Here is a 25542-nt window from a genome sequence, read left to right as displayed (position 1 = left end):
AACTTTGAAGATGCAAAAAAACAGAACTTAAGCGTGGATAACTATTCACCCACCCAAAGTCAATACTCGGTTAGAGCCACCCTTTGCAGCAATTACAGCTGCAAGTCTCTTGGGGTATGTCTCTATAAGCTTGGCACATCAAGCCACTGGGATTTTTGCCAATTCCTTAAGGAAAAACTGCCCCAGTTCCTTCAAGTTGGATGGGTTCCAATGTTGTACAGCAATCTTTAAGTCATACCACAGATTCTCAATTGGATTGAGGTCTGGGCTTTGACTAGGCTATTCCAAGACATTTAAATGTTTCCCCTTAAACCACTTTTCATGCTGGAAGGTGAACCTCCGTCCCAGTCTCAAATCTCTGGAAGACTGAAACAGGTTTCCTTTAATAATTTCCCTGTATTTAGCACCATTGATTATTCCTTCAATCAATTCTGAACAGTTTCCCAGTCCCTGCCCATGATAAACATCCCCACAGCATGATGCTGCTACCATGGTGTTCTCAGGCTGAAGCGAGGTGTTGGGTCTGTGCAGACATAGCGTTTTCTTTGGTGGCCAAAAAGCTCAGTTTGAATCTCATCTGACCAGAGTACCTTCTTCCATATGTTTGGGGAGTCTCCCACATGGGTTTTGGCGAACATCAAACGTGTTTTGCTTATTTTTTTTAAGCAATGGCTTTTTTCAGGCCACTCTTCCGTAAGCCCAGCTCTGTGGAGTGTAGGCTTAAAGTGGTCCTATGGACAGATACTCTAATCTCCGCTGATCTATACTTCTCCAAAACTTTGTCCCTGACCTGTTTGGAGAGCTCCTTGGTCTTCATGGTGCTGCTACCTTGGTGGTGCCCCTTGCTTAGTGGTGTTGCAGACTCTGGGGCCTATCAGAACAGGTGTATATACATTCAGATCATGTGACAGATCATGTGACACTTAGATTGCACGCTGGCTCTACGCACTGTGATGCCAGTGTGCCTTCAAAGCCCAGTCCTCCGGCGACGGTTCCCAGTCCGGAGCCTCCTGAGGCGGTCCGGAACCTCCTGAGACGGTCCAGAGTCCCCGGCGACGGTCTGCGACGCACCCCGCACCGGAGCTGCCCCCGATGGTAGATTCCCACCCGGACCCTCCCCTATTGAGTCAGATTTTGCGGTCGGAGTCCGCAACTCTGGGGGGGGGGGGGCTATTTAATCTCTATGTTGGTTGGGTCGGGGTGTGATTTAGGGTGGGTTACCTAGGGGAATTGTATATCTATTTCGGCCTGATATGGTTTCCAATCAGAGGCAGCAGTTTTATCATTGTCTCTGATTGGGGATCATATTTAGGTAGCCATTTTCCCACTGTGCTTTGTGGGATCTTGTCTATGTATAGTTGCATGTGAGCATTATTGTAGCCTCACGTTTCATTTGTTCACTTTGTTGTTTTGTTCATTGATGTTTTCTATTCCAAAATAAAGGATGGAAACATACCACGCTGCATCTTGGTCTACTCCTTATAACGATCGTGACACCCAGTGTCTGTTGGAAAACAGACTGAAGCAAGTTTTCCTGTAGGATTTTGCCTGTGTTTAGCTCTAATCCATGTATTTCTATCCCAAAAACCTTCCTATTCCTTGCCCATAACAAGCACAGCCATAATGTGATGCAGCCACCACCATGCTTGTGGTTCTTAGTGATGTGTTGTGTTGGATTTGCTCCAAACATAACACTTTGTTTTCAAGACAAAGTTATTTTCTTTGACACATTTTTTGCAATTTTCCTTTAGTGCATTTTTGCAAACAGGATGCATGTTTTGAAAAATGTTTATTCTGTACAGGCTTGCTTCCTTTTCACTCTATCAATTAAGTTGGTATTGTGGTGTAACTACAATGTTGTTGATCCATCCTCAGTCTTCTCCTATCACAGCCATTCAACTCTGTAAGGGTTCTAAAGTCACCAATGGTGAAATCCCTGATCTGTTTCCTTCCTCTCCGGCAACTGAGTTAGGAAGGATGCCTGTATCTTTGTAGTGACTGTGTGTGTTGATGCATCATCCAAAGTGTAAATAATAACTTCAACATGCTCAAATGGATATTCAATGTCTGCTTTTTTTAACCATCTAACAATTGGTGCCCTTCGTTGCGAGGCATTGAAAAAGCAATCTGGTCTATGTGGTTGAATCTGTGTGAACCATCTGCTCGACTGAGGGACCTTACAGCTAATTAATTGTATAATATAAATGAAATTTGTGGTGACCAGCATTCAATTACTATATACATGTGCATGGGGCAAAAGCCTCAAGGTGCATGGCTGAGTAGCTGGCTACTGATGATCTGTTCATCAGATGGCCTGGTGATAGTAGCTGTTTCTCAGTCTCTCTGTCCCGGCTCTGATGCACCTGTACTGTCTCTGTCTGCTAGATGGTAGCAGAGTGAACAGTGGCTGAGGTCCTTAATGATCTTCTTGGCCTTCCTTTGACGCCAAGTTCTGTAAATGTCCTGGAAGGCAGGCAGTATGCCCCCGGTGATGCGTTGGGCTGCCCACACCACCCTCTGGAGAGCGATGCTGTTGAGGGTGGTGCAGTTGCCATACCAGGCGGTGATGCATCCCGACAGAATTCTCTCAATGATTCATCTGTAGACGTTTGTGTGGTCTTAGGGGCCATGACAAATTTCTTCAGCCACCTGATGTGGTGAATCAATTCTCATTTGAAATAAAAATGAATACATATGATTAATTATACATTTAATAGGATTTTTTTCAAACTCTGCCAACAAATTTACTTGTGATGTTTTCTTTATTTACCAGTAGGCTAGTGATAATAATCTACTAATGGTCCTGTCTTCTTTGTTACGCATCTCAAGTTGGGTCACAATGCATCTTCTCCTTCTCTATATGGTCGGTTGTTTCCCACCATCACAGCTCCTCCATGTTTCAATGCCTGGCTGCAGTACTGTGTGATGAGCACTTGAAAATAAATTATTGCAGTCAAGTCAAAACATGACAGCCGTTGCACCCATTTTTCTGGCCTTTAGGGAGATATTATCCCATGAAGATTTATCGAAGGCATAAAATAGTTTGAGTGTTATCGTTTGATAGCATGTCTGAAATGTTGTTTTCTATAATGTTTAGTAACTCCATGCTTTCTCCTTATAGCCAAGCTATTTTTGCTGGCCCCTCTAGTAATGCCATTGGGCTGATGCAACATATGCAAATTTGAGTTACTTGTCTCTGTAGAGCTTACATGTCACCCTGGTTGTTTATCTTGTTCTTGAGATAAAATGCCCTTCATTTTGCTTCAACAAGAGCATAGGACTTAACAGGTGATTATCTGCAGTTTGCTAAATGTATCACAAATACATTCCAGTTTTAACCATGGATGCATCAATAAGGAAAATCTGGGCCGATACGATAAGTGCACTGGTGGCTGGTCATTTAGTACAATATTGACATAGAATATAGGCTATAAAAGGACTTTTGGCATATACTGCCGATAATTAACACCTGATGCAATGCATCTGTAATTGTAGCATTGAACCCCATTGTGTTTACTCTCCATGGTCAGCATCTATTAAAGGGCCAAATATCAGAAATTGAATTGATCATAGCACACTGAGCTTTATTACGGGTGGAATACCAGAAAGTTGGTTGGCCCTCTTTTGATGTCACATAGGTTGATACAGTGCCTTGCGAAAGTATTCGGCCCCCTTGAACTTTGTGACCTTTTGCCACATTTCAGGCTTCAAACATAAAGATATAAAACTGTATTTTTTTGTGAAGAATCAACAGCAAATGGGACACAATCATGAAGTGGAACGACATTTATTGGATATTTCAAACTTTTTTAACAAATCAAAAACTGAAAAATTGGTCGTGCAAAATTATTCAGCCCCCTTAAGTTAATACTTTGTAGCGCCACCTTTTGCTGTGATTACAGCTGTAAGTCGCTTGGGGTATGTCTCTATCAGTTTTGCACAGAGAGATTTTTTCCCATTCCTCCTTGCAAAACAGCTCGAGCTCAGTGAGGTTGGATGGAGAGCATTTGTGAACAGCAGTTTTCAGTTCTTTCCACAGATTCAGGTCTGGACTTTGACTTGGCCATTCTAACACCTGGATATGTTTATTTTTGAACCATTCCATTGTAGATTTTGCTTTATGTTTTGGATCATTGTCTTGTTGGAAGACAAATCTCCATCCCAGTCTCAGGTCTTTTGCAGACTCCATCAGGTTTTCTTCCAGAATGGTCCTGTATTTGGCTCCATCCATCTTCCCATCAATTTTAACCATCTTCCCTGTCCCTGCTGAAGAAAAGCAGGCCCAAACAATGATGCTGTCACCACCATGTTTGACAGTGGGTAGGTGTGTTCAGGATGATGAGCTGTGTTTCTTTATGCCAAACATAACATTTTGCATTGTTGCCAAAAAGTTCAATTTTGGTTTCATCTGACCAGAGCACCTTCTTCCACATGTTTGGTGTGTCTCCCAGGCGGCTTGTGGCAAACTTTAAACTACACTTTTTATGGATATCTTTAAGAAATGGCTTTCTTCTTGCCACTCTTCCATAAAGGCCAGATTTGTGCAATATACGACTGATTGTTGTCCTATGGACAGAGTCTCCCACCTCAGCTGTAGATCTCTGCAGTTCATCCAGAGTGATCATGGGCCTCTTGGCTGCATCTCTGATCAGTCTTCTCCTTGTATGAGCTGAAAGTTTAGAGGGACGGCCAGGTCTTGGTAGATTTGCAGTGGTCTGATACTCCTTCCATTTCAATATTATCGCTTGCACAGTGCTCCTTGGGATGTTTAAAGCTTGGGAAATCTTTTTGTATCCAGATCCGGCTTTAAACTTCTTCACAACAGTATCTCGGACCTGCCTGGTGTGTTCCTTGTTCTTCATGATGCTCTCTGCACTTTTAACGGACCTCTGAGACTATCACAGTGCAGGTGCATTTATACGGAGACTTGATTACACACAGGTGGATTGTATTTCTCATCATTAGACATTTAGGTCAACATTGGATCATTCAGAGATCCTCACTGAACTTCTGGAGAGAGTTTGCTGCACTGAAAGTAAAGGGGCTGAATAATTTTGCACGCCCAATTTTTCAGTTTTTGATTTGTTAAAAAAGTTTGAAATATCCAATAAATGTCGTCCCACTTGTTGTTGATTCTTCACAAAAAAATACAGTTTTATATCTTTATGTTTGAAGCCTGAAATGTGGCAAAAGGTCACAAAGTTCAAGGGGGCCGAATACTTTCGCAAGGCACTGTATATTGCAACGTTTTCATTTATAAAGCCCTTTACAAAAAGTCCCACTGTACTTAACATCTTTACAAAACTTTAGATATATATGAGTTACCACAGTATAAACAGATACTGGGATGGTTAACTCTGGAAATTCCTCTGGTCTTTACTGATTTGGGTAAATCAACTTTTAGTCTCTTGCATCTTATTTGTTGAACATTCTTCAAAATGTTCTCTCATTTTATGTTCTGGTGCCTCTAGGCAAATTCAGAAAGCTGATTGAGGACCGTATTACTGACAAACGTGTTTGTTTCTTATGTGTTTTTCTTTCTGCTTGCATTTTGTATATTTTGATGTGTATTTTCTGTAATTCAGAGCTCATCTGTAAAATAAACCTTGGTCTCAGTATTACTCCCTGATAAAGTAAAGGGGAAACATTTCATAAAACAGACAACAGACTGAAGGAACATGCATAGCTGTCCTGCTGAGCTTTGCGCTCTTTCTCAATTTGAGCTTTCACATAAGTAAACCCTTTTTTGATTTGGCTCCTCAGTTTTAGTGGATGCAGCACAGCTCCTCTGCAAGCACTCCAAGCTCCGTTTGACCTTGCCATCAAGGTTCACTTGGAAAAGACCCTTCAACAAATCAAATCAGAGGGGCGGGATGTTTGGGGAACAAGAGACACCTCGGATAATTAAGCAGACTCCGATTATCCCCCAATATGCGATGCAGGCCGTCACGATTAGGGGCATTACACAAACGCCTGATCCTACTCTGCTCCTTTGCTGGAGGTTGGGCACTTATATGACTGTGCAAATTCCCAAATTTTCATGCAAGGGTCGGGGTGTCAAACCGTTTCAGGGAATTGATTGTGCCATGTACTTGGCCCATTCAGAGAAAGATATGGTGATGGTGAAGAAGTCTACAACATGTCTTCATTCATATGACAGTTTCATGTGAGGATTGTGGAGAATAAAGATAGATGGTGCAAATCATTCCAACACAGTCATTTTTCTCCATTATGGGCTTGGGCAATTTGGTATCGCTCTGTTGGGTTTTGTGGGTTATTGCTAATCAAATATTCCACACAGACCGTTACTAATGTGTTTAGCACAAAATACATAATAGGGGGACAAAGTTGTTTGCCAGCAAACTTTTGTATGTGCAAAAATCTTACTATATTATTTTAGTTTTGGGTGCTATTTTAGTACTAGCTCAGCTATGGTGGCACTGCCAATCTATTTACATTTTTCTATCCTGGATTCTACTTTTGGACGTGCAATCCATGTATTCAGAGAAGCATGAACAAAGATAACACATTCTGAGGAATGTTCGAATAAATATGAACTGAAAAAGCATGCTTGAATTAAATCAACCTTAATGTACTGTAGGTAGTTGTTCATTCATCTGGAATCTTCTCTGGAGCATAACCTAATGCTCTCAGGGGGAAAATAGCTTAACATTTTAGAATGTCCTACAGTGTTCTTCCTCTGGTTAATCCTACCTGACCACACATGCTGTCTGAACCATCTTTTATAAACACGGACTGCCCAAAGAACGGACAAAACAAACTTTTGGATCACTTTAACAACACTTTACTTAACACTGAGAGGTCAGAACATTATTACTTGTTCGAGGCATTTAAAAAAAAAACTTTATTTAACTAAGCAAGTCAGTTAAGAAAAAATTATCATTTTCAATGACACCTCAGGAACAGTGGGTTTACTGCCTTGTTCAGGGGCAGAATGACACATTTTTACCTTGTCAGCTCAGGGATTTGATCTTGCAACCTTTTGATTACAAGTCCAACGCTCTAACCACTAGGCTACCTGCCGCACCATTTAGAGGCCTTTATAATGTATAATTATGAGGCTTATACTATTATATCTCTACGTAGAAAATTCCTTATAATTGTTGGCTTTAACAATTGAAAGCGTTACCAAGCTTTTAAAAACAGGCATCCTAGAAATGCGTAAAATCCCCACTAAAAACGACAAGCGTGAGTAATCACTATGATTCCGCTCAGTTGCCATGGCCGTTGGAGGCCTTTTCATATGGTTAAAGTGGCGACATTGGATGACATTTAGTCTTCTAAAAGGTATTGCGGTGCTGCCTGAGACACCTCTATTGTAGTATCTGGCGCGACAACCCTCTATTTTAGTAACAATGCTGACAAACCTTTCAGAATAACTTTCAGAGCAGTAGAGGTTATGAAGGTAATGAAGGTAAGACCCAGATGCAGACAACATTGAATTAACAATGGTTTAATAATCAAACAGGGGCAGGCTATAGACCGGTCAAGGCAGGCAGGGGTCAGTAAACCAGAGGTGGGGCAACGGTACCAGATGGCAGGCGGGGTCAGGGTATGCAGAGGTCAATTATCCAGAGGTGGGGCAAAGGTGCAGGCGGGCTCAGGGTCAGGTAGAGTGGACAGGCAGGCTCAGAGTCAGGACAGGCAAGGGTAAAAACCAGCAGGGCGAGGAAAAAGAGAGACTGGAAAAAGCAGGAGCTGAGAATTAAAATGCTGGTTTACTTGACAAACAAGACAAACTGGCAAAAGACCAACAGAGAACACAGGTATAAATACACAGGGGATAATGGGGAAGATGGGCAACACCTGGAGGGGGATGGAGACAATCACAAAGACAGGTGAAACAGATCAGGGTGTCACAGAGTAGAGAGAGGCTATACATGAGATGCCGAAGTGCAACAAACTACAGTACAGTGTCCGTTTAAACAAAGCAGCAACCCTCTCATTCAATCCATTGGGTTGAAGACAAACCAATCACAACTAAGAGACTAACCTGGAATAATAATGGGATGTTAATGTGTTTTGCCCCACGTACAGTACAAAACCTATTGAATTAGCAGCAGAATGTTGATTGGTCACATTGTGGACTTAGATTGACGTTATGGGAAATGTGCTGGAATGAAAAAGAAAGTGAAAGACATTTGTCTCAAATTATGATAAAGCTGTAAATGTGAATGTTGAAAACAAGTCATGAAGAAACTTGATCCAGGTTGGGATATTTTAAAGTGGATTGTGGTGAACCTTTTGAGCTCCCCTGTCCTGTCCTGGCACTAAACTTTCATTCACTGTCATCATTCATTTATGGTATTTTTTATTAGGTAAAAAAAACAGTACCTGTGGAAAGCTTTTAGAGATTTCAGGAGTCTTCCTTCCCCTCTTGATGTGTTATTTGTCTTATTTTTTTACGTAACTAACTTTAAAAAATGTATGAATCCATTAGAACACATTTGCAGTCCATCCATGGTAAATATTGTTGCGTCTGGCTTCCTGACTCACCTAGTCTTTTTTCACAATAAGGTTATGGCTATGTGCAAGCGATTCAATGAGTTTGGTCCACAATAGTCTCTTTCCCCTGTTATATACATTACATATGAATTATTACTCATTCCATTTCAAATAAGTAGCACATGACATCACAATATTATTTTGCGTCGAAAGCAGCATGTTATATTACTTTGTTACTTTAATGAAAAAAGGGGGGGGGGGGTGATCTCACTGTTTGTCTGACTGTCGTAGGGAGCAAGGCGAGCCACTCGTGTTCTACCAAAGATAGACTACTTACTAACTCAGGTTTGATCACTAGTTTCTGGGCTGCTTAATTAGCCATATACACTGACTTTACCAAACATTAGGAACCCCATCCTAATATTGAGTTGCACCCCACCCCTTTAACCTTCAGAACAGCCACAATTCATCAGGGTGTTGCAGTTCTTGACACAAAACGGTGCGCCTGGCACCCACCACCATACCCCATTCAAAGGCACTTAAATAGTTTGACTTGGCCGTTCACCCTCTGAATGGCACACATATACAATCCATGTCTCAAGACTCAAGAAAAATCTTTCTTTAACCTGTCTCCTCTACACGAATTTAAGTGGATTTAATCCATAACATTCTAAGCCCTGTCTATGCCGTGGTGGTGGGGTTCTACTAGGTTATATGGAATTGTTTTTAGAAGGTCACCGCCTTTCCAACAAGTCAGTCTGTCAAATTTCTGCCCTGTTAGAGCTGCCCCAGTCAAGTGTAAGTGCTGTTATTGTGAAGTTGAAATGTCTAGGAGCAACAACGGCTCAGCCGTGAAGTGGTAGGTCACACAAGCTCACAGAACGGGACCGCTGAGTGCTGAAGTGCATAGAGTGTAAAAATCGTCAGTTCCAAACTGCCTCTGGAAGTAATGTCAGCACAAGAAATGTTCGCCGGGAGCTTCATGAAATGGGTTTCTATGGCAGAGCAGCCGCAATCAAACCTAAGATCATCATGCGCATTGTCGAGTGCCGGCTGGAGTGGTGTAAAGCGCACCGCCATTGGACTCTGGAGCAGTGGAAACGTGTTCTCGAGAGTGATGAGTCACGCTTCACCATCTGGCAGTCCGACGAATCTGGGTTTGGTGGATGCCAGGAGAACGCTAGTTGCCCGAATGCATAGTGCCAACTAAAGTTTGGTGGAGGAGGAATAATGGTCTGGGGCTGTTTTGAATGGTTCAGGCTAGGCCCCTTAGTTCCAGTGAAGGGAAATTTTAACGCTACAGAATGCAATGACATTCTAGACGACTCTGTGTTCCAGCTTTGTGGCAACAGTTTGGGGAAGGCCCTTTCCTGTTTCAGCATGACAATGCCCCCGTGCACAAAGCAAGGTCCATACAGAAATGGTTTGTTGAGATCGGTGTGGAAGAACTTGACTGGCCTGCACAGAGACCTCAACCCTATCAAACATGATGAATTGTAACGCTGACTGCGAGCCAGGCCTAATCGCCCAATATCAGTGACTGACCTCTAATGCTCTTGTGGCTGAATGGAAGCAAGTCCCCGCAGCAATGTTCCAACATCTAGTTGAAAGCCTTCCCAGAAGAGTGGATGCTGTTATAGCAGCAGAGGGAGGACCAACTCCATATTAATGCCCATGATTTTGAAATGAGTTGTTCGACCAGCAGGTGTCCACATATTTTTTGCGATGTAGTGTAAATCTAAAAATGTTTTAATTGATGAGCCTTACTGCTATTAGCCGTTACAAACACATTGAATAATAGATTCACTACATGGAACAACAGATAGTGCCCCCCCAAAAAATGAAAATGGAAGTTTGTTCTGAAGTGTCTGTTCTATATATGAGAGATATAAGAAAGATTTTTACATGTGTTTAACCCATTCCTTTTTTCAACTGGTACCGTGGGACGTGTCTTGTGAGGCCTGTGTGCATTATAGTTAGTTTTTTAAGCAAAACTATTCGGAAGCTACAGACGATTGTGAGAGGACCGATTTTTCAGGCTGTCTCATGGTCTGACAAACACCGCTCGAGCTCTGTCACCTTTTCACTGCAGATGCGGAAGTGTGACATCGGCTGATGTGGTGGATTGAGATGCATCCAATGCCAGAAAAAAATCTTAAATTGACCGATTTCTTTGAGATTAGATTCCACGCGGATATCGACTATTTTCTTTACAAGTGACATCAATAAGAGATCATCTTTCACGTGGTCAGTCTGTCATGGAAAGAGCAGGTGTTCTTTATATTTTGTATACTCAATGTGTATACTGTAAGCTAAACATCTGTACAGATTTCCTATCTTTTCATTCAAAGTCTTCTCTCAAACCCTTAGTTCTGGTTATAGACCGCAGATACACAGACCCATTAAGATGTGTATATACTGTACATGCCACTAGACGGGAAATTGTCTCTATGGGCTTTGCTGTCAGAAGCGATCAATGGCAAAGATCAGAGGTGCGCCCTCTATATGTTTCTATGGACTGCAGCTACAGTACCATGACATTTCCCCAAACAGCCTTCCTCCACTCGCTCAAAAACTAAATGAGGACGCAAGTCGAGATTGGCTAATGGAAACGCGTCCGGTAGTGCTACGATTCTGAAAGTAACGCACACGTTGTTTGAGAAAGTACCTCGTAATGTTACCCAATTTGAAAAAGTCGCACATTACTTTACTCAACTACTCATAAAAGTGATCAGATTACGTAATGCGTTACTTTTGTAACGCATTACCCCAAAACTAGAAATGATACAACGGTGAACGATACAGTAGGCTCTACAATGTACATCATATACATCTGTGAAACTTTCCACTAAGTTGCTCTTATACTTATGTATTAACACTATTACTTATTTCAGAATCAACATTACGTTTGGTTAATTGCATCGTAATGGAGTCTAACGTTTTTAAAATGTATTTAATTTTTATGTATCTTTCACACAGTGTTCATGATTTTTAAATAATGAATATTTGCATGGAATAGATAACACACTAACCTGTATGAACAATGTAATTTGAAGGTTGCGTTATGAGTTGACAGGTTACTGTGTCTAATTTATATCAGAAGTTACACTCAGCTGTATGATCTGAAAAAATATACATATTTTATTCTATTCTACTGTATTTTGGTCTACGCCGCTCTGACATTGCTCATCCAAATATGTATATATTCTTAATTCCATTCCTCTACTTAGAATTGTATTGTTGTGAAATTGTTAGATATTACTTGCTAGATATTTGTGCACTGTTGTAGCTAAAAACACAAGCATTTCGCTACACCCGCAATAACATCTGCTGAACACGTGTATTTGACCAATAAGATTTGATTTGATTAAAGTGTCACAGTATCAAGAGTAAAACGAACAGGTTCTGTTGCAGTATCTCAAAATAGAAACCTCTTAGGAGAATTTAAAAAATACATATTTAATCCATAATCGAGATAATCTGGCATGTGTATGTCAAAAGAACCACTTCCCTTAACAACATACTGTGCATATACTGCATTCCCTAGATGCATGTAAATATAACCTATTATCATGCTGGCCACCTCCACCCTCCATCCATCCCTTGCCATGTTAGTCATATCTGAAACATCCATTAGGATATTATTAAATGTCTGGTGTCTTTAAGTGTTATATAACCATTAGTAGTTTTTAAGCTTTTGATACATTAAAATGCTGTCATCCTGGCTGGTATTGCTTTAGTGACAGTGAGCCATAGAACTCATACACACTCTGTATTAAAGGCAAAGCACTTATATAACTTTAAAATAATACAGTGGGGCAAAAAAAGTATTTAGTCAGCCACCAATTGTGCAAGTTCTCCCACTTAAAAAGATGAGAGAGGCCTGTAATTTTCATCATAGGTACACTTCAATGATAAAAACACAAAGACACAATGATTAAAAAAAATAATTGCTCCCACAGATGATTTCTTCAAACCAAGCTGCTTACCTATTGCAGATTGTCTTCCCAGCCTGGTGCAGGTCTACAATTTTGTTTCTGGTGTCCTTTGACAGCTCTTTGGTCTTGGCCATAGTGGAGTTTGGAGTGTGACTGTTTGAGGTTGTGGACAGGTGTCTTTTATACTGATAACAAGTTCAAACAGGTGCCATTAATGCAGGTAGCGAGTGGAGGACAGAGGAGCCTCTTAAAGAAGAAGTTACAGGTCTGTGAGAGCCAGAAATCTTGCTTGTTTGTAGGTGACCAAATACTTATTTTCCACCATAATTTGCAAATAAATTCATTTAAAATCCTACAATGTGATTTTCTGGATTTTTTTCCCCCCTCATTTTGTCTGTCATAGTTGAAGTGTACCTATGATGAAAATTACAGGCCTCTCATCTTTTTAAGTGGGAGAACTTGCACAATTGGTGGCTGACTAAATACTTTTTTGCCCCACTGTAAGTGCTCATTTTCCAATTAGAGACAACACACATAGACAGACCTCTTCTGGTCTCATGGTCCCATGATATGCAAGGCTCTGCTGCAGCACATACAATGTTTCCATCAGGGACAAAAGTGCTGTTCTTCAGGCATATCTGGCCAGGCCAGGGTATAATTAGGAGCTGAATGCTGCTTTAAGTCAGAATGTGGTTTGCAGAGCATTTCCAAAGGACAACCAGTTTTGTGGTCTGTGGTTTTTATCATCAAATGCAAATTGCACAGTTGAAGAGGAGTGGCACTGACTCATAGAGTTTATAATATACAGGAACTCACGTACGCTAAAACATTCATGCGGTGCAATATGTCAAAAGTAACATTCATGTTTTTTTCCCAGATAGTGGACAGGCCATTAAAAACAAGATTCAGCGGAGCTATAATTTACAAGATCCCTCTTTTTTTTCTCTTTTTTTTTAAGTGTGGAGGGAAAGTCAAAAAAGCCCTTGGGATCGCATTTTGAAAATAAGCCAACAACAAGGAAGGAAATGTTAGGCTCTGGTGTAAAGAAGGGCAAATGACCAAAACAAGTACAAAAAACAAACATATACCTGTATTCCCATAATTCAGGCGCTTTACGGGTGCAACAGGGTAAATATTATCTGTATATTATTTATCATCTATGTGACGAAGTGTGATCTGGAGCGGAAAGTCTCACTTTACGTTAAACCAAGAATCCCATCCTCAGTTATTTACTAACCAACAGAAGGAGGATTATTACTAGACTTACTTAAGCATTCAGGAAATTGATCTGAAGCACGTTTTCAATCAAAACGCCTACTGATCAGGAGTTTGGTGTTGACAGGCAAATCACAGAAACTGGAGTTGGACGTCTGAAAGTGGACATAGGACTTTTGTGTCAATAATATACAGTGTTTTCCTTTTTCTCCCCCAGCATTAAAAATGATTTAATGGTTTGGTGGCTGGACTTATCCCGAAATGACCTACGTTTTTGAAAATCCATCAAGTGCAATTTGCCATGAAATGAAAAGCAACGGTGAGATATAAAAAACGTTCCCTTGTGTATGTTGAGTTGTCGGTTATTCACACCGATAGCTGAGCAGAAAGCACAATGGATACTCAAAATCTTTAGAATGAGGAAGCCGCTATTAACCTTTTATTCTTAACAATTTAAGGTTTAGGGGAGCAGATTTTCCTTCACAAGAAAAGAAGCATTGTTCTTAAAAGCAATACATGCATTTAACACTAATATAAAGTGTTCCTATAGTCAATGTGTGTTATATTTCCTTACATTTATATTTCCGACTATAATGGCCTAGCTGTGTGTATTGAATGATACTTTGTCTGTCATCACATTTGAACATCCCAACCCCACAAATGGCCCAAAATACACATCATAATCTTTTGAAACACAGTTTGTGGCATATTTTTCTGCAGTAGGCTATTGTATCTCACTTTCAACTTTCTTAATCTTAACCATCCCAGGTTAAGGTTAATGTATTAAATGCATGTCCATCCACATACATACAGTTGAAGTCGGAAGTTTACATACACTTAGTTTGTTCATTAAAACTCGTTTTTCAAATAGCCTCCAATACCCTACTCAACAAATTGGATGCAGTCTATCACAGTGCCATCCGTTTTGTCACCAAAGCCCCATATACTACCCACCATTGCGACCTGTACACTCTCGTTGGCTGGCCCTTGCTTCATACTCGTCGCCAAAACCACTGGCTCCATGTCGTCTACAAGACCTTGCTAGGTAAAGTCCCCCCTTATCTCAGCTCGCTGGTCACCATAGCATCACCCACCTGTAGCACGCACTCCAGCAGGTATATCTCTCTGGTCACCCCCAAAACCAATTATTTCTTAGGCCGCCTCTCCTTCCAGTTCCCTGCTGCCAATGACTGGAACAAACTACAAAAATCTCTGAAACTGGAAACACTTATCTCCCTCACTAGCTTTAAGCACCAGCTGTCAGAGCAGCTCACAGATTACTGCACCTGTACATAGCACACCTATAATTTAGCCCAAACAACTACCTCTTTCCCTACTGTATTTTATTTATTTATTTTGCTCCTTTGCACCCCATTATTTTATTTCTACTTTGCACATTCTTCCATGCAAATGTACCATTCCAGTGTTTTACTTGCTATATTGTATTTACTTTGCCACATGGCCTTTTTTTTGCCTTTACCTCCCTTATCTCACCTCATTTGCTCACATTGTATATAGACATGTTTCTACTGTATTATTGACTGTATGTTTGTTTTACTCCATGTGTAACTCTGTTGTTATGTGTCAAACTGCTTTGCTTTATCTTGGACAGGTCGCAATTGTAAATGAGAACTTGTTCTCAACTTGCCTACCTGGTTAAATAAAGGTTAAATAAAATAAATAAACCACTCCACAAATTTCTTGTTAACAAACTATAGTTTTGGCAAGTCGGTTGGGCTGTTTACTTTATGCATGACACAAGTCATTTTACCAACAATTGTTTACAGACAGATTATTTCACTTATAATTCACTGTATCACAATTCCAGTGGGTCAGAAGTTTATATACACTAAGTTGACTGTGCCTTTAAACAGCTTGGAAAATTACAGAAAATGGTGTCATGGCTTCTGATAGGCTAATTGACATAATTTGAGTCAATTGGAGGTGTACCTGTGGATGTATTTCAAGGCCTACTTTTAAACTCAGTGCCTCTTTGCTTGACATCATGGGAAAATCAAAAGAAATCAGCCAAGACGTCAGCCAAAAATTTGTAGACCTCCACAAGTCTGGTTCATCATTGAGAGCAATTTCCAAACACCTGAAGGTACCATGTTGATCTGTACAAACAATAGTACGCAAGTATATGCGATCGCGCAGCCATCTTACCGCTCAGGAAAGAGACGCGTTCTGTCCTAGAGAATGACCATTGTTATGTTTGGAGGAAAAGTGGGAGGCTTGCAAGCCAAAGAACACCATCCCAACTGTGAAGCATGGGGGTAACAGCATCATGTTGTGGGGGTGCTTTGCTGCAGGAGGGACTGGTGAACTAAAAAAAATAGATGGCGTCATGAGGATGGAAAATTATGTGCATATATTGAAGCAACATCTCAAGACATCAGTCAGGAAGGTAAAGCTTGGTCGCAAATGGGTCTTCCAAATGGACAATGACCCTAAGCATACTTCCAAAGTTGTGGCAAAATTGCTTAAGCACAACAAAGTCAAGATATTGGAGTGGCCATCACAAAGCCCTGACCTCAATCCCATAGAACATTTCTGGGCAGAACTAAAAAAGTGTGTGCGAGCAAGGAGGCCTACAAACCTGACTCAGCTCTGTCAGGAGAAATGGGCCAAAATCCCCCCAACTTAATGTGGGAAGCTTGTGGAAGGCTACCCGAAAAGTTTGACCCAAGTTAAACAATTTAAAGGCAATGCTACCAAATACTAATTGAGTGTATGTAAACTTTTGACCCACTGGAAATGTGATAAACAATAAAAGCTGAAATAAATAGTGGTGATCCTAACTGACTTAAGACAGGGATTTTCTGCTAGGATTAAGGGTCAGGAATTGTGAAAAAACTGTATGTAAACTTCAGACTTCAACTGTAAGTGTTCAGAATTTCCAGCTTTTTTTTATTTGTGGAAAACATGATTTCAGTAACGACTTACTTGTCTGTTGTTTTTATGTATATAATTGATACATGTTCCTTTAATAATCTTGGAACACATACAGGCATTGTTGTTCAGTTTTTGGATGGGAAAACTTCCACTTTCAGCATTTTAGTCATAAATATACAGAGGGAACGATTTCAGAAAATGCTTTCTGCCATTGTAGAAGACTACATGTCTATAATCAAGACTATGGGTAATGTAGTGGGCTCAACTCATTCTTTTTGCAATCTTGTCATCACTCAGACCCCTTGACTTTTTCCCCATTTTGTTACGTTAGACTTATTCTGAAATGGATTAAATGAATGACCAAAGCAAAAACAGGAAATATCACATTTACATAAGTATTCAGACCCTTTACTCTGTAGTTTGTTGAATCACCTTTGGCAGAAATTTCAGCCTTGAGTCTTCTTGGGTATGATGCTACATGCTTGGCACACCTGTATTCTTCCCTGCAGATCCTCTCAAGCTCTGTCAGGTTGCATGGGGAGCCTCACTGCACAGTTATTTTTAGGTCTCTCCAGAGATGTTTGATCACGTTCAAGTCCGAGCTCTGGCTGGGCCACTCAAGGACATTCAGGGACTTGTACCGACGCCACTCCTGCGTTGTCTTGGCTGTGTGCTTAGGGTCATTGTCATGTTGGAAGGTGAACCTTAACCCCAGTCTGAATGCCAGTTTTCATCAAGGATCTCTCTGTACATTGCTCAGTTCATCTTTCTCTCAAACCTGACTAGTCTCACAGTCCCTGCAGCTGTAAAACATCCCTGCAGCATGATATTGCCACCACCATGTTTCCCCTTAGGGATGGTGCCAGGTTTCCTTCAGACGTGATGCTTGGCATTCTGGCCAATGAGTTCAATATTGGTTTCATCAGCCCAGAGAAACTTGTTTCTCATGGTCTGAGAGTCCTTTTAGGTGCCTTTTGGCAAACTCAAAGTGGGCTGTCATGTGCCTTTTACTGAGGAGTGGCTTCTGTTTGTCCACTCTACCATAAAGGCCTGATTGGTGGAGTGGTGCAGAGATGGTCATCCTTCTGGGAGGTTCTCTCATCTCCACAGAGGAACTCTGGAGCTCTGTCAGAGTCATCATCGGGTTTTTGGTCACCTCCCTGACCAAGGCCCTTCTCCCCCGATTGCTCAATTTGGACTGGCAGCCAGCTCCAGAAAGAGACTTGGTGGTTCCAAACTTCTTCCATTTAAGAATGATGGAGGCCATTTTGTTCTTGGGGACCTTCAATGCTGCAGACATTTCTGTAGTACCCTTCCCCAAATCTGTGCCTCGACACAATCCTGTCTCCTTGCTCTACAGACAATTACTTCGACCTCATGGCTTGGTTTTTGCTCTGATATGCACTGACTGTGGGACCTTATATAGACAGGTGTGTGCCTTTCCAAATCATGTCCATTCAATTGAATTTACCACAGTTGGACTCCAAGCTGTAGAAATATCTCAACAGGATGCACCTGAGCTCAATTTTGAGTCTCATAGCAAGAGGTCTGAATACTTGTATGTAAATTTGATATTTCCTTTTTTTATTTTTAATACATTTGCAAAAAAATTCTAAACTGTTTTTGCTTTGTCATTATTGGGTATTGTGTGTAGATTGAGGGGGAAAAAACTATTTAATACATTTTAGAACAAGGTGTCACGCCCTGGTCGAAACATATTATGTTTATTCTTCATTTATTCGGTCAGGCCAGGGTGTGACATGGGTTATTGTGGTGTGTTTTTGTCTTGGGGTTTTGTGGGATGTCTAGTGCTAGTCTATGGCTGCCTGAGGCGGTACTCAATCAGAGTCAGGTGATTATCGTTGTCTCTGATTGGGAACCATATTTAGGCAGCCATATTCTTTGTGTGTTTCGTGGGTGATTGTCCTTAGTGTCCTTGTTCCTGTCTCTATGTTAGTTTACACTAGTATAGGCTGTTTTGGTTTTGGTTTCTTTTTGTTTTGTAGTATTTGTATTGATTCGTGTTTTACGTTTGTTCATTAAACATGGATCGCAATCTACACGCTGCATTTTGGTCCGACTCTCCTTCACCGCATGAAAACCGTTACACAAGGCTGTAACGTAACAAATTGTGGAAAAAGTAAAGGGGTCTGAATACTTTCCGAATACACTGTATATGTGCATTTGCAACAAAACAAAAATAATCAATCTTTTCTGCAGTATTTCAACAGAAACCAAATCTATTCTCTCGTGTTACTCAAACAGAATTGAGGACAACTTTGAGTGAGCAGTAAATGGATGCAGTTTTATTTAGTCTATAAACTTAATAAAGCAAGAGTGGATCCAATTGTACTGTATATTCATCAACAGGCAATAGCCATAGTGGTACGACACTGATTGTTTCAATGGTCTTGTCCCTTCAGTCTATATGCAGCAAACTCAATATTGGTCTGCACAGTTCCTTGAAAATAGATTTGATTTAATTCATTTTCTTGAGTCTGTTCATTCAAGTAGTGTTTGTATTTAGAGGACCAGTGATGAAAACTCATATTTATATGGTGTGTTCTTTCCTCATTTTCTTTTTGGCACGCTGTCAAAAATATTTAACAAAAAGAATACTGTATTTTTTTTTATTAAATTCAGATAAATAAGAATGTGCAAAGCTTCTCCCTGTAAGACGTATGTTTGTTTTGGTGGTTTGGAGCCTGGCCAGTGGAGAAGGAACAGTTTTTGAAAACTATCGTAAGGCACAGGCTTATTACCCAAGATACTCCTCTAAAGGATGGCTCTAATCTGAATTGATATGTCATGATATATTGACATTATAAAGAGGGATTATTTCTTCTTTACCAAGTCAGCTGCACTTTCGTCTTGTAAAATATTGTCTGAAGTCTGCGGGCAATTCCATTATACCTGGGGGCCTCTCATTCTCTTTGACCTATTTCTGTCTTAAAACACAGCCCCAAATGTAACCCCAATTACTCTTCCATGCAACAGGGTCACAAAACTAAGCCATACCAGAAAGGTCAAGGTTTACAGTAGAATATAGCTTTATTTATCCATTATATAGAGACAACATTTTAAAGGTGACAAATCCCCGTCAATTCCTGGCTTGAAGGTATTTATCAAAATGCCATTTGTAGTTCAGGGGCAGACTTAGATTAAAATATATATATATATATTTAGATTAAAAAAGCTGTTTTCTTCCAGGAAGCCTTAAAAACACATTGCATGAAACTAAGGTTAAACACTGCCGTCTCTCTTACCTGCAGAATCAAATTGCAAAGTAAAAATGGTCTATACAGTTATGTTTAAGATCTTTGTTCTTCAACTTCCTTGTGCATAGTTTCTTTAAAGACCTCAGATGGCTACTTAATGTCAAACTGAATTATTTTCTGAACATGCCATCTTTAGATTTGGAACGAAGATGATGAAGACACCAGTCTTTTCAAGGGCTGACGTCAGCAAGCTCAGTTTAGTTGTTTTTCTGGCCGGTCACTGGCATTACCCTTGCATAAAGCAACATAAGTCAGCAGTGAATTAGATGTGAAAAAGATCTTCGCTTCTTTGGAATAGACCTGTGGAATATTCTATATTGGCATAGCCAGTACAGTAAACAGGTTGTATCTATCCTTGTCGCTGTGTGGTGAAATGTTGTTCCATCTGTGGTTGTTTACCGTCTTAGGCCATAAATGTCTTCTTTCCTCTATAACCCCATTCAGCTCTCAAAATGGACATCCTTATTTCAAGCCTTAAACTAGTGAAAATATTGATGGATCAATCATTAGGGTTTCAAGTGTTGCAGTGCAGAGGGCCTGGTATTTGTCATGTAATATTATATCCCCTGAATCACATGGCTTCCGAGACAAAGCTCGCATCTTATTTCCCTAATGATTTAAGGTAGATTGAAGTCACAATATGTTGTTTAGATATACAGACAACCGGAGTAGGCATTATAGACTGTACTCTGATACCTATTTTTCATTTTTTTTAAACTAAGACTCAAGTTCACTTTCTCCTGGGAGTAGGCCTACATTAAGTCAAATGTCTCCTTTGGGTCAACTTGGTGGCACATTGGAGCATGCCATCTTTTATGGGGTATATATATCCATATCTGAAGGTCCCTACGCTGACATACAGTACCACATGCTGAGATTCTGACACTGGCTGAGGGATGAGGGTTTTATCACTTTAGTCACCTTAGCTCGGTTTCCATCCAATTGGCAACAGATTCTGATGTAAATATGCAAATTTCCAAACAAACTTGATGCGGATAAATATCTGCATGTGGTGATGTAATGCACACAAAAATTTGTTTTTTGGGTTGTTTTTTTATGCATAACATGCTGACCAGACCAGACACGTCAGTGTGCGAGTGTCGCAAAATAAATTTAGAAATCCATGTTGTTCAATTATTGCACCCACACTGCTCGTGCGCGTCAACGAGCGTCTGCTGCCAAGGGCTAAAATCGAACTCCTTTCTATTTCTGACGCAGATCCCGCTGAAAGTCCTGCCTCTCCCATCTCCTCATTGGTTTATAGAAGCAGGTACCCACATGCCATCTCCTCATTGGTTATACACACGTGGGTGACTGAAAGACGAACTGTTTTGACAGTAGTCATGGTAATACTATGAAAGTTTAGAAGACAATCACCATATAAATTCAAAGATTAAAAAGCTGTGTGAGTTCCGTGTATGTTTTCATGTACCGAATACAAATCTAAAGTTCAATGTGTTCCCATCGCATTTTCAACTCCACCGATAATTTTGCCACAAACGGTTGTGTTAAATAGCAAATGGGCCTACTCTGGTCTTGGCACGTGCTCTCCAGCCATTAATGCAGGTAAATTGTGCGGGTAGGCCAGTCTCCATGATGAGAATTGTATGGCTAACAGTGAGAATTATTTTGTTTGTTAAACGGCAGTCAAGCATTGATCATCATGTCACCAGAATAAGACCATTTGAAATTTAGTATCAAGATCACCATGCATTTTCACCACTCTGTGATGCTCATCATAATTTATTTAATCTGTAGTTTAATAAACTGCATGGTTTCCTGAGTCGTAGTGGAAGGACCATCATCGCGTGACTCCAAGTTTACTTTGATATAATCTTTCATAATGGAACACTATTCACTTGAATTATGTGTGCATATTTTTTGCTTTACACATCTCATATGTATATACTGTATTCTACTGTATTTTAGTCTATGCCACTCCGACATTGCGCATCCTAATATTTATACATTCCTTAATTCCGTTCTTTTACTTTTAGGTTTGTGTGTATTGTTGTGAATTGTTAGATATTACTGCACTGATATTACTGCACTGTTGGAGCTCGAAGAATGTGGGTGGAAATGTGTTTAGAGAGACATTTTGGCCTAGATTCTAGGGTCAACCTTTTTTTAAACCTTTTGACATTATCGCAACACTTTGGCTCAGTTAGACTGTTCTTCCTGCACTTACAGTAAAAATATATACAGTGACAAGAAATGTAGTTGTGTGCGTTATGTGCCACTCGTTTAAATTATATGGGATTTTCAACCATACGTTTTCAAACAGTTGGAAAGATGCCTGCTGGGAAGCAAGCATATGAAATGTATTGTCACGAATGCCAAAGATGACACTTGTCAAAATCAATAGAACAATATGTGTTGCCGATGCGTTCCGATCCCAGCACTCAGCGTTCTGCCAAAGGCACCTATTAAATCTAATTATTCATCACACGCACATTTTACAGCAGGTGCCGTGAAATGCTTATGCGCTAGCTCCCTCAACAATGTGAGTTAAAAAAAAATACATTTTTATATCTTTATGTTTGAAGCCTGAAATGTGGCAAAAGGTCGCAAAGTTCAAGGGGGCCGAATACTTTCGCAAGGCACTGTAAGTTATGATGAACTTCACAGGGTGGTGAAAATGCACTGTGATCTTGATGCCCCTTTCTAAAAAGATATCGACATGATGATCGATGCTGGACAGCCATTTGACAAATAAAAATGTTCTCGCTTTTATCCATCATAATCTCATCATGTATACTATACCCGCACAGTCTTCCAGCAATGTATCTGCAAGCTGTTAGCTTGAGAGCACGTGTCAAGACCAGAGTAGGCACATTCACTTAACACAACCGTTTTTGTGACAATACTATCCGTGGAGGTGAAAATGCGATGGAAACATATTGAACTTGATTTTTGTTAGGTACATGAAAACTTGAGCGAAAAATAACATTTTTCAATTACATTTCATCACACACTAATTGTTATTAGCAAAAAGTCAATTTGGTGGAAACGTGCATATTTTCTTTATCCGGATTCGAGAGTATTTGCATGAAAATCTGTCACAAATTGGATGGAAACCTAGCTATTGATAAGAATAAAATAATCAAGTAAAAAATAACAAGTAATAGAGGTAGTATGATGTAATAATAGACTGTATTTACAAAAGAATGATCTAATTTGACTGTATGTATATAGTGGGTAGTGAATTGGTCACGCAGTAGAATAAATAGTGTACAGTACAATTGAAATGCCTTTGTGTGTTTGTGTGTAAGGGTTGGATGTATGGATAGTCGGTGTAGTAATCTTTAAAGTGTAGACATTTCATTGAATGGTAAACCCCACCTGGGGTATTATGGCTCTGTCTCCTGCACGGTTTGAAAGTTGAGCAAATGTTGTGAGGTGTAAGAGGAAAAGGTCATATCTGATTAGTGCTTAAATGGTACACCAGCCACAGAGTGACTAAAATCACACGAGTACCAGCTGGGACTATAAACAAAGAGCGAAACTGATACTGTTTAGACAAGAAACAGAAACCGCAAGGTCTTTGATAACCCCTTGCCTTCATGGGCAGTTAAGACAGGAATAAAACATATGTAACTGACTATACGTTTACCTAAACCACCGTGACTCACAGTTGGCCAAATGCCTCTTATTTGGTTAATCTTAATTGTACTGTGAAAGAAAATGCCTTTTTTGTGCTTTAGGAAACTGTTAGACTGGGACAATGAGAGGGATGGGGTTTTGATAATCGGGTTGTATTGCATCTATGTACACACTACACATGCTACAAGTCTACCCCCTACTGCTGTTGGCTAGGCTTGTTGTTTGTTTACAGTATGAGTGTGGTGTGTGTGAGTGTACACAACCTCCCGCTCTGCTATCTGATGTTTGTTACAAACTGTTTGGGTCAACCTCGCATAAAATAATGCTGTCAACCTAGCATAAAATGCTTATTGATATGGGAAATTAAATGTGGTCTCACAATAAAGCATTCCTGCTCTGCTATCTGATGTTGATTAAACTTTTCCATTGTGTTTAAGGAAGAAGGGTGGCTCCTCAGTGTACTAACTCAGTGTCATTGTCCTTTTTTTATGCAGGTAGAGGCAGATGATGTGCTCACCAAAGAGGAACAGATCGGCCTGTTGTTCAAAGCCAAACGGAAGTGTGAGGTAGCCATCAGGAACAAACACAAGCCTGGTGGTGAGTTTTAAATGTACTTTAAACCTGATGTGTCAGCATACCCCTTTTTTTATTGACATGAAAATGGTCCTGTCATGTTGATATTGGATAAATTACTTACTGTATGTGGCTCTCTGCACAGTTAAATTAAATATCTGTTGGTTCACTGCCTGCACTGCCTGCTCTGTTAACCAGGCATGAATGTAGTTATGTCACATTGACACCTGAGGGCATATCATAAGTATAAGCATTATTTTGTCTACTACTGTGTGTTGTCTCAGCAGAAGAATCGCACACAGAGCAGAGGAAACAGTCGACTAAGAGGCTGAGATGTATAGATTATTGAGCGAGTCAGAACTCAAAACAGGCATTCTGTAGGAATAATGATTTGACTGACAGAACGTCGGAAAATGGAAGCTTATTTTTTAGAGCCTGTCACAAGATAATGAATTATCTTGTGGAGAAAATGGTTTCCTTTGTCACTATTTGAATCATATTAGTCAAATTAGTGTGAATGCTGATGGCATTGATCCAATCCCAGATTGTGGCTTTAATATGGAGCATTCATTCAGGACAATTACGTATAGTACCATGGCTGGACTATAGTTTGAAATTAAGAGTGGAACATTTTATTCTATTTCTTCCTGTATGGTTAGGGTGGTCGGGGGATTTTTGAGAGAAGCTGATCCAGTCTGTATTTGTTTACTTGTGGTTGTGCGAATGACCGTCACTTTCAGGCAGACCCCAGATTTTCCGTGTCTGTGGTCAGTATATTTTTTTCAGTTTGATTATTCTAAAGAGGTTTTTGATTCCATATCCAGAAAGTCATATTATTTTCTCTTTAACCCTGGTTCATTGTGGTCTTGTGTTCTTTCTGTGTTGGAAACAGACACATTCTTTCTCGTAAATGATACAATACAAATACAAATTTGTATTGTACTGTAGAACTAAGAAATACAAATGGTTGATGGATTCCCAGTAGTTATATTATCTCTCACAATATTCCCCAAATGTGCACAGATTCTGCAAATGTTCACAGCTTTCAGGCTTAACTTGAAATAGAACTTAAAAGAACATATTTTTTTTTTAAAGATCATCAATCATCATCAATCATCAAAAGACGTGTCGGTACGATATGGTTTCAGTGTTTAAAAGGGAAAGGGTAAAGCATGCCTGTGGTTCCTCAAAGTGTATTGATCAGAATGATCCCAGACACTAACACTAAGCAGAGCACTTGGAGCCACATTAGAGCTGTCTAAGATGAGCCTCCTTACCACCTCTGACCACCATCAGCCCTAATGCAGCTTGACATGTCTTGCGTGTCACTGTCGAATGAGGCGTTATTATTTTTTCCAGGTTGCCGGGGGGTACAATTCCAGGGTTGATTTCATCCTTCAACAGCTTCCTCCTTCGTCATTTGGGAGAGAATTTTAAATTTTAAATGAAGTATGTGCTAAGTCGACCTAATATTTTATTACCATAGAGAATCTTACCTCCAGTTTTGGTCGGTTTCTTTTTAAATTAGTCCATTTGTGAAATGGACAAAAATGCAAATCACAAATTGAAATAAT

General features: G+C 40.1%; 1 protein-coding gene across 1 annotated transcript in view; it reads left to right on the top strand.

The window, feature by feature from the left end:
• pth1r (parathyroid hormone 1 receptor) overlaps positions 1-25542 on the top strand; it is an 85803-nt gene that overhangs the window by 19612 nt on the left and 40649 nt on the right. Inside the window, exon 2 of the mRNA XM_064993027.1 lies at positions 23890-23992. Coding sequence (XP_064849099.1) covers positions 23890-23992 — 103 coding nt within the window. The remainder of the gene's footprint in view (positions 1-23889; positions 23993-25542) is intronic.

Source organism: Oncorhynchus masou, chromosome 17 (genome assembly GCF_036934945.1).
Source record: "Oncorhynchus masou masou isolate Uvic2021 chromosome 17, UVic_Omas_1.1, whole genome shotgun sequence".
Lineage (NCBI taxonomy): Eukaryota > Metazoa > Chordata > Actinopteri > Salmoniformes > Salmonidae > Oncorhynchus > Oncorhynchus masou.
This window is presented reverse-complemented; position numbering and strand designations above follow the sequence as displayed.